Source organism: Petaurus breviceps, unplaced genomic scaffold (genome assembly GCF_028583685.1).
Source record: "Petaurus breviceps papuanus isolate PSGF00001 unplaced genomic scaffold, PetGlider_PUasm1.0 99, whole genome shotgun sequence".
In the NCBI taxonomy this organism is placed as follows: domain Eukaryota; kingdom Metazoa; phylum Chordata; class Mammalia; order Diprotodontia; family Petauridae; genus Petaurus; species Petaurus breviceps.
Window position 1 is genome coordinate 192,345 of NW_027187465.1, and position 10,262 is coordinate 202,606.

At 43.0% G+C, this 10,262-nt stretch overlaps 1 protein-coding gene across 1 annotated transcript in view; it reads right to left on the bottom strand.

Annotated features, from left to right (window-relative positions):
• DEPDC5 (DEP domain containing 5, GATOR1 subcomplex subunit) overlaps positions 1–10,262 on the bottom strand; it is a 113,278-nt gene that overhangs the window by 74,378 nt on the left and 28,638 nt on the right. Inside the window, exons 7-9 of the mRNA XM_069081385.1 lie at positions 5,485–5,534; positions 4,850–4,919; positions 3,444–3,522 (exon numbers count right to left, since the gene is read on the bottom strand). Of these exons, the coding sequence (XP_068937486.1) occupies positions 3,444–3,522; positions 4,850–4,919; positions 5,485–5,534 (199 nt within the window). The remainder of the gene's footprint in view (positions 1–3,443; positions 3,523–4,849; positions 4,920–5,484; positions 5,535–10,262) is intronic.

Sequence of the window (10,262 nt, forward strand, 5' to 3'; positions counted from 1 at the left end):
CACACACACACACACACACACACACACACACACACACACACACACAGACACACACCCCTCCCAGGCAACTGGAAATGCTTCCAGCCTGGCCCCATCATCCGGAGGGGAAGCCCCTGTGTAAATGGGCCCATCACCAATACCACCTGCCACTCAGAGGCAAGTAAGGCCAGGAAAAGCAGTGTCCCCAAACCACCAGACCAGTGCCTGCTGCCATCATCAAGGAAGTGACACTTCTGGACCTGGCACCACGCTCTGCAGGTGTTGCAGCCACAGCTCCTCTAGACCCAAAAAATGCTCCCCACTAACAACCACGGCACTGCCAAATGATTCTGCCCAGAAACAGACAGGACCTAATACACAGGATGACACTTAAAGAAGGGGCACTGCCATCTGGCTCGCCACTGCAGCCTGTGGCCCACAGGGCCTTTCCTTCCAACTCACAGCTGAAACCTCCTAAGGCATAGTCTCGCTTACTGGATGTGAGTGCCTTGGGAGCAGGGCCTACGTCCACAGTGCTGCACACAGAGTTAGCAGTAAATAAATACTTTTTCAATATTCCTTCACGGGACAAAGACAACAGGAAGAAGACAACGCCACTTTTGTCTTCTCTTTTCAAGGCCAAGGAGAATCACAGCAGACATGACAAATAGAGAACTGAGAACCAAAGTGAGAGTGAGGAGGCTTGGCGGCCCCTGAGGAGCCTTGGCCCAACAATCTCCACCGCAGCGTGCTGAAATAATCCGTCAACATGGCAAATAAGCTGATCTCGATCATCTCGGCAAGACCGGGGGATGGCAGCAGCAATGCACGGGAAGAGGGAAGAGAGCCAAGTCTGCAAACCCTAGGCCAGGGAGCTTGACTTCAGTTCCTGGGAAAGTTCCAGACTGTTCTAATAAAGGGGCAGTTCAAGGACCTCTAGAAAAGGAAAGTGCCAGCCTGGCTTCACTATAGGCCCTGTTAGTCAGTGGGACCCCACTGCTGGAGACAGTAAAGGGAAGTGAAAAACAGGAAACAAAATGGGTGAGCAAACCGGAGTGCAGGGATACAGTACAACATCGAGAGAAACACTGGAAGACTTAAACCGATGCAGGATGAAAAGATGAATCAGCACCAACGACCCCGAGGGGACAGAAGCCACAAGAAAAGGCAGGCATGCTCTGTAATGACCCCTGTAATGCTGACGAGTGCCCCAACTGATGAAGGAACTTGCCCCCTTCCCCAGCCCTTCAGCAGACATAGGGAGCGATGGATGTGGGATGCGGCATCACTGTCTAACACGCCTGCCAGCTATGTCGGCTTCGATTAAATGTTTTTGTTTCAAGAGGAGTTCAACTGAGGAAGGAGGAGGAAAGACAATGAAAGGGAAATGACTGTGACAAAAGGTAGTGACAGATGTTTAAAAAAAACAAACGTTCATTCCACACTAACCTTGGGCCTTTTGATGGACAGTAAGCCAACAGATCAATAGTTATAAACACTGTTTATCTAGATCAGAGCATTTGATCCATTCTCTCTCTGTGTGTCTCTCTCTCTCTGTGTCTCTCTCTCCCTCCCTCTCTCTCTCTCTCCCTCTCACTGTTCCTCTCTCTAGGGCCAACCTTCGCTCTCTACTGCGGGCTCCCTCCCGCCCCCCCCCCCCCCCCCCCTTAAATATAGAGAGAAGCAGGCTAGACCAGGGCTTCTAAACTTTTTCTACTCACACCCATTCAGCACTTCTTCAACTGTGGGTCATGACCTCATAGCCGAAGAAGCGCTGGGCTTGACTCAGAACTGGCTGAATGGTCAGACCCGAAGAGCAGTCTTTTATGGCTTAACGTTGCTTTGGAAGGAGGTCTCCAGTAGTGCGCCCTCAGTAGAGAGCTCAGCTTGGCCCTGTGTTGTTGAACATTTTTTATCAGGGACTTGAATGGAGGCAGGGGGTGTTCACCAAATCACCAAATGGCACAAAAGCTAAGAGGGAGGGCTAGAGGCTGAAATCTGCATTCAAAAGATCTAGACAGTTCAAACCATTGGGCTAACTCAAATAAGCTCAAATGGAACTGGGATGATGTCAAGTCTTGCACTTGGGTTCAGCCAAAATGACTTTCCATGTACAACCTGGGGAAGGCACGCAGGGGCAGAGGAGAGCTCTGCAAGGTGGATATGAAGCCACAGGGTGACATGCCAGCAAAGGAGACTAATACAGCGTCAGGGGAGCGTGGGGGTGGGAGCGCACCCGGAAGTAAGCGGAGTCATCCAGCTCCTCTGGCCTCTGCAGTGGACAAACAGCATCTGGAGAATGTGCTCAGACCTGGGTGCCGCCTCACCTTCTAGGAGGGACAATGATGAACAGGAGGATGCCCAGACAAGAGCAAAGGGCACGCTGATGGGCCTCAAGCTGGGACCGGAGGGAAACTGACTGAAAGAACAAGGGATATTTAGCTTGGAGAAGACTCGGGTAAAGGGGAGAGGAAGAAGGGAATGAGATGGCTGTATTCAAATATCAGAAGATGTATCTCCCAGAAGAGGGATACACTTCTACTAGCCCTGAAAGACAGACCTAGGAACCTCCCAGGCTGGAAGGTGCAAGAAGACCAATCAAGGGCTGCTGCTGAGAAGACCTTGCTTGCAGTCAGGGCTACAGCTGTCCCAAAGTGGAACAGCCTGTCCTTAGAAGTCGCGGTTCTTCCCTAGATAGAGATCTCCAAGCAGAAGGGATGGAACAGATACTAGACAGTCACTGAGAGTCCTTTTGTGCACAGAACAGAAAGCAACCAGAGGATGAGGATCAAAGCTGACAAGGACCATGCCACCATCTCATTCTACAGATGAGGAGACTGAGGCCCTGAGAGCAAATGACTTGCCCAAGATCCCACAGCCAGCAAACAGCCAACTCTGCCTCTGATATTCCCAATAGAGCACAGGAACTAGGTGGCCCAGTGGCTAGAGCATTGAGCCTGGGGTGAGGAAGATCTGAATTCTAATCCAGCCTCAGACACTTCCTAGCTGTGTGACCCTGGACAAGTCACTTCACTTCTGTCTGCCTGAGTGTCATAATCTGTGAAATGGGGAGGTTAATACCACCTATCTCCCAGGGTCATTGTGAGGATCAAATGAGATGGCATTTGTAAAGCACTAGATAAAGGCTGGCTATCATTATTGGGTGAATCTTCTCTGTAGAATCAGTGGTTAGATAGGGTGGGGAAGGAAAGGTAATGAACATCTATATGGCACCTGCTATGTGCCAAGCACTTTACAACCCCCTAATGTGACAAGAGTTATAGAGGATCAGAAGGTAGGAACGGGCTCCAGCCTGTGCTCACAGAGGGGGAGGCCCCGCAAGGAGGAGCTCGGAGATGTCTCTGTGCCCAGAGCCGGGAGCGCTGGTGAGATTTCAGCATCACAGCAGGGACGACCCATCGAGAGCCCCAGTTCTGAACATCCACATCTAGCAGCAACATTACCATAAATATCAAAATCCCACATTTCACAGCTCATCTGAATAAATATATAAACCATAGCCGAAGTCGAACGGAACACCACCTGGAAAAAAAAAACAAAGATAGTCACATTTTTTCGAAGGCTAAAGCCAAAGACTGCTCACATGGAACAATTAAAACAGCATCTAATTGGCTTTGTAAATAGTGTTTCTCTCTCCCCACCTCAACTGGCTGGCCCTGCCCTGCCTCTGCTGGCTTCACACGGACACAAATATTAATGTCTATTAGAGGAGGGTGAGGGTGACCAACCAAAGCTCATGGGGAAGAGGAGGGGGCAAGGATGAGAAGCCCCTCTCATCTCATCACGCACAGGCTAAGATCCCTACACACAGAGGCCGAGATTCCTATGGAATGGAGAGCTGACAAAGGGGAGGGAAGGGACCCACGTAAGGAAGAGGATTTTTTTCTTCTTTTTAATTTACAAACCACAGAGGGGAACTGATTTAAACCTTTCCCAAGCCTACACCCCACCCTCGTACATGGAACCACATGCTTTTAAGCTTCCAAAAGAGGAAGCCACAACACATGATGCCTACTTTCCTTGGGGACTTCTCTCCATGAATGTTAACTGGCCTCCCTAAGCTGTACCACAATGATGCCCTCCCCCAGGCCAAGGAGACACAGGCATTAAGAGTTGGGAGGGAGCTTGGCTCCCCTGCTCAGGCTCAGGCTGTCTCCCTTCACAGAATGTCCTCCATGTTACTTCCCACCAATCCCAATCCTGCCCATCTCTTCAATGAAGCCTTCCCTTACTCCAGGCTCCAGGATGCTCATCTGGGGGGAGTAAGATGCCCTGGGATGGAGATCCTGGGATTGATTATAAGAACCTGGACAAACCACTTCCCTGATCTCAGGCTTGGTTTCTTCCTCTGTGAAGCAGGCGTGATACCTGCCCCAGCCATCCTACAGGGCTGCTGAGTGACCCCAGAGCAGTAATGGGGGTCACTTTCACAACAGCTGCCAAAGGGCGCCATGTTCCTTGTTTGTACTGTCTCCTCTCCTACTGCACTAAATGAATGAGTGTGAATTAAGCACTTGCAACAGGAAGGTGACCTCAACCTCACGCTGCTGTCTAACTTCTGCTGATTTATACTCCACCTCCCTAAATGGCAGGGAGGCTCCTTCAGGGCCCCCACCCCGTATCCATCCCTGGGCTCCAGTCATTGTGCTGAGGCACAGCAAAGCCAGATTCAGTCTTCCTTCCCCAAAGAAAACCACCCTCAAAAGAAAATGACCAGCACTGCCAGGCTGAAGCATTGCATAGACTGCAATGCTTGTCTATCTTGCATGTGAGCCCTGCTTTTTCAGAAGAAAGCAGCCAGGATGAGCAGTGCAGGGGCTGCTGCTGAGGATTCTGAAAGGGCTCTTACTCGTGTGTCTTCACTGATGTATCCACACATGACCTTCTCACTCTTCACCCACAGCTCACCTGCCTGGGCCCTGAAAGCAAGATCACAAAACGTATTTCAAAGGGGTCTTATACACAAGGGGCGGCATGTACAGAAGAAAACCAGAGCAAGATTTAGGTTTAATATCAGACCAAAAAGCCCCAACGTGAGAGCTGTCCAAAGGTGAGGTGGGAGTGAAACCTTGGGAGGTAGTGGAAGGCCCCTCCCTAGAGGTCCTCAGAGCTCCCGATTTATATGAAGCTTTAAGGTTTGTGAAACGCTTTATATCGCATGCTCTCATTTGGTATTTACAACAACTCTAGAAGATGGCTGCTCCATTTTACAGATGAGAAAACAGAGGACCATCAAGGTGAAAAAACTTGCCCGTGGTCACAAGGCAGGGAAATGGCAGAGGTGACATTTGAACTCAGGTCCTCAGACTCCACACCACTGTTCTTTCCATGTCAGGTGCTGCTTCCCTCAGACACCAATATCTGGCATTCTGTGCTACTACTATGACTGTTTCCTTTTTCCAAGGGAAGCCCCCATTGCTATTGGTCTACATAGCTGTTACAGTCCAGTTAGTCACAAAAAGGCAAAGATGGGGCAAGACTCACCTGATACCTGCCAATTCTACCTTCTGGGTGATGTAGGCACATGTGCTCACCTGGGAGAGAAGAAGAGAGAAAGAAGGGAAACTCAGCACACTGAGGCTGCAAAAGGAGCAAAGCCTAGAACGAGACCTCCAGGCTGCCCCAAAGGCTAATACACATTAGTGTAAGTAGCACAGAAAACACTATGAGGGCAGGGATGGGGCTGGGCTCAAGGATGCTGAAGCTTTTAAACAGCTGCGAAAGCAAAGTCAGGGGAGATGCTGATTATGAAGAGACTGTTTCACACATACACACATATGCACGCACACACACACACACACACACACACACACACACACACTTTTTGACCTAGCAATACCACTGCTAGGTCTGTATCCCAAAGAATTCAAAAGAAAAAGGAAAAGGATCTATATTGACAAAAACATTTATAGTGGCTCTTTTTTTGGTAGCAAAGAATTAGAAACTGAGAGGATACCCATCAATTGGGGAGTGGCTGAACAAACTGTGGAGAAATATTATTATGATGTAAGAAATGATGAAGATGGTTTCAGAAAAACCATGGAAGACTTATATGAACTGATGCAAAGCGAAGGGACAGAACAGGATCTCCTGGTATATGTGTACATATTGTGTACAATAAAGCAATATTGTAAGCCTTACCAACCATGAATATCTATACTGATCAAGACAATGATCCAAGACAATTTCAAAGGACCCATGATGGAAAGTAATATCCACCTCCAGGCAGTGCTAAATGAACTCTGAATGTAGAATGAAGATTTTTTTTCTTTTACTCTTTCTTGCTTTTTATTATTTTTCTGGGGAGAGGGCAACATCACTAATATGGAACTATGTTTTACATGACTTTACTTTTTATTTTTAATTTATGGAATAAAACAAGCATTGCCATAACACTGTACAATAAAAAGGATAACTGTACATGAAACCGCAAATCAACTATGCATGACTTGCTATTCCTTTCCAATATACAACACTATTAGATAAATTTCTTTTTTTTCCTTTCTTCCTCCCCCCTGCCCCTCTAGAGATGGCTACTATTAGACACAGAGGTGTATGTGTGTATGTGTATATACATATATATCTATACACACATGTGTATATATATATATATATATATATACACATATATATGTAAAACTGTTCTATACATACGTCTGCTAATTAGTTCTCTGGATGCACATAGCATCTTCCTTTATATGTCCTTTATAGATAATTTGGATATTTATAGGGGACAAAATCACTTAGTTGCTCAAAGCTATTCTTAAAATAATTTTGCTGTTACTGTATACAGTGTTCTCTTGGTCTGCTCATTTCACTTCATTATTTCATACAAGTCTTTCCATGTTTTTCTAAAATCACTGAGCTCATCATTTCTTACAGCAGAGCAGCATTCCACCACAATCACAGACCACAGCTTGTTCAGCTGGCCCCTGACTGATGGGCATCCCTGCAATTTCCAGTTCTTGGCCACCACAAAGAGAGTTGCTATAAACATTTTAGAACACACAGCTTCTTTTCCTTTTTCCCAAATCAGTATCTTTGGCAACAGACTAAGTAATGGTTTTTGCAAGGTCAAAGGGTACAGCTAGCTAAATAACTCTTTGGGCATAATTCCAGAGTGACTGGGTCAGTTCACAATTGTACCAACAATGAATTAGTGTCTCAATTTTTCCATTCTCTCCAATATTTGTCAGTTTCCCTTCCTATCATTTTAGCCAATCTGATGGTATAAAGTGATATCTCAAGATTGATTTAATCTGTACTTCTCTAATCAATAATGATTTAGAGTATTTTTTCATATGACTATAAATTGTTTTGATTTCTTCACTGGAATATTGCCCGTTCACATCCTTTGACTATTTATCAATTGCGGAATGACTTGTATTCTTATAGATTTGACAAAGTTCTTTATATACTTTTGATATGAAACCTTTATTTGATAAACTATAAATTTTTTTTCCCAATTTTCTGCTTTCCTTCTAATCTTGACTATATTTGTGTCATTTGTGCAAAACCTTTTTAACTTAATGTAATCAAAATTATCCATTTTACACCTCAGTTTGCTCTCTACCTCTTGCTTATTCACAAATTGTGCACCTACCCATAATCTGATAAGTAATATGTTCCATGTTCTTCTAATTTTCTTGGGAAATCTCTCCTTATATAGAGGTCATACATACGTTTTGACCATATCTATATCTTGCCACTAGACCAAGATGTCTCTAGAGGATAAAGGGAGGCTGGCAACTGCACAGCCCTCCCTCACATAAATCCAATCCACCTGCACGTCATGGTCTTCTTCAAGAACAAAGGACAAGGGGCGGCCAGGTAGCAAAGCGAGTAAGAGCACCGGCTCCAGTGTTGAGAAGACCTGGAGATCGAATCCCGGGCTCAGACACTTAGCACCCACCCAGAAACACCTGGCCGTGTAACCTTGAGCAAGTTACTTAACCCCAATTGCTTAGGGGCGGCCAGGTGGCTCAGCGAGTAAGAGCACCAGCTCCAGTGTCGGGATGACCTGGATCAAATCAGGGCTCAGATACTCAGCACCACACCCAGAAATAATAACTGGCCGTGTAACCTTGAGCAAGTTACTTAACCCTTATTGCTTTAAAAAAAAAAAAAAAAAGAACAAAGGACAAACAAGTAGAACAATCTTGGTAAATGGTGTGAGATATTGGTCCATGCCCAGTCTCTGCCATGATGCTTTCCAGTTTTCCCAACAAATTTTATCAAATAATGAATTCTTATCCCAAAATCTTAAGTCTTTACACTTGTCAAATACAAGGTTATTATGTTTATTTGACGCTATAAATTGCATGTCAACTCTATTCCACTGATCCACTTTTCTATTTCTCAGCCAGTATTAGAGAGTTTTGATAATTACTATCTTATAATACAGATCTATAATACCTATACTGATTTATAATACAGATAATACTGCTAAACCTCCTTCCTTTGCTTTTTTTCATAATTTTCTTTGATATTCTTGATTTTTTGTTTTTCCAAATGAATTTTATGATTTTTTTGTAATTTAGTAAAATAATTTTTTTGGTAATTTAATTGGGATGTCATTGAATATATAAATTAGTTTGGGTAAAAATGTCATTTTTTATTATATTGGCCTTACCTACCCATAAACAATATCTCCAATTATTTAAATCTTTGTGTAAAATTTTTAATCATATTTTCTATTTTATTTACTGTTTACATAGTTCCTGGGTTTGTTCTGGCAGATGTTCTCCTAGATATTTTATACTGTCTGGCGTTATTTTAAATGGGGTATTTTTTACTATCTCTCCTTGCAGAGATTTGTCTGTGACATATAGGAATGCTGATGATTTATAGAGATCTGCTTTATATCCTGCTACTTCACTAAAATTATTAATTATCTCAACTAACTTTTTAGTTGAGTCTTTGGGATTTTCCAAGAATATCATCACATCATCTGCAAAGAGATAGTTTTATCACCTCATTCCCTATTCTGATTCTTCAATTTATTTTTCTTCTCTTATTGTAATTGCTAGGATTTCCAACACAATACTGAATAATATTGGTGACAGTGGGCATCCTTGTTTAATATCTGGTCCTACCAGGAAGGTCTCTAGTTTATCCCCATTACAGATAATACTTGCTGATGGATTTAGATAAATGCTTTTTATCAATTTAAGGAAAAATCCAGTTATACCAATACTTTCAAGTATTTTTAATAGAAATGAGTGTTTAACTTCATCAAAAAGCTTTTTCTGCAGCTACTGATATAATTACATGATCTCTTAATTTTTAATTATTAATATAATCAATTATGTTAATAGTTTTCCTTATGTCAAACCATCCCTACATTCCTGGTATAAATGCCACTTGATTATAAAGTATAATTTTTGTAATATATTGTTGTAATTTTTGCTAGTATTTTTTTAGGCTTCTTGCATCCATATTAAACACAATAATAACAAATTGCCATAAATAAAATAAGACAAATTAAAAATAAAAATGGGTAAGCAAAGGAAAAAGAACCCAACCATATGGGGCGGCTAGATTGTGCAGTGAATAGAGCACCAGCCCTGGAGTCAGGAGGACCTGAGTTCAAATCTGGCCTCAGACACTTGACACAATTACTAGCCGTATGACTTTGGGCAAGTCACTTAAGCCCAATTGCCCTCCAAAAAGCAAAAAAGCAAAACAAGAATCCAACCATAGAAAGTTACTTTGGTGTTAAAGAAAATCTGGGTTCATATTCAGAGGAAGATAGTGAGGCAAAAGAAAAGTCACTCCTACCCTAAGAAAAAAATCAAATGATCACAAGCCCAAAAAGAAATATTGGAAGAATTTTTTAAAAATTCAAAAATTAAATAACAGAGAATGAGGAAAAATTAGAAAATAAAACCAAATCAATACAAGAAAATTATGAAAAGAAAGTTAACCAATTAGAAAAAGAGATACAAAATCTTAAGGAAGAAAATAACTCCCTGAAAATTAGAATTAGGCAAGTGGAATCAAATGACATTATAAGACACCAAGACATAAAAAAAATCTAGGAAAAATAGTAGCATCTGAAACATCTCATTAGAAGAACAACCGATCTGGAGAACAAATCAAGAAGAATATTGTCAGGCTACATGAAACTTAGGATCAAAAAAAGAATCTGGATATAATATTACAAGAAATTATTAAGGAAAATTGCTCTAAAGTTCTAGAACAAGAAGGTAAAGTAGTAGGGGCGGCCAGGTGGCTCAGCAAGTAAAGAGCACCAGCTCCAG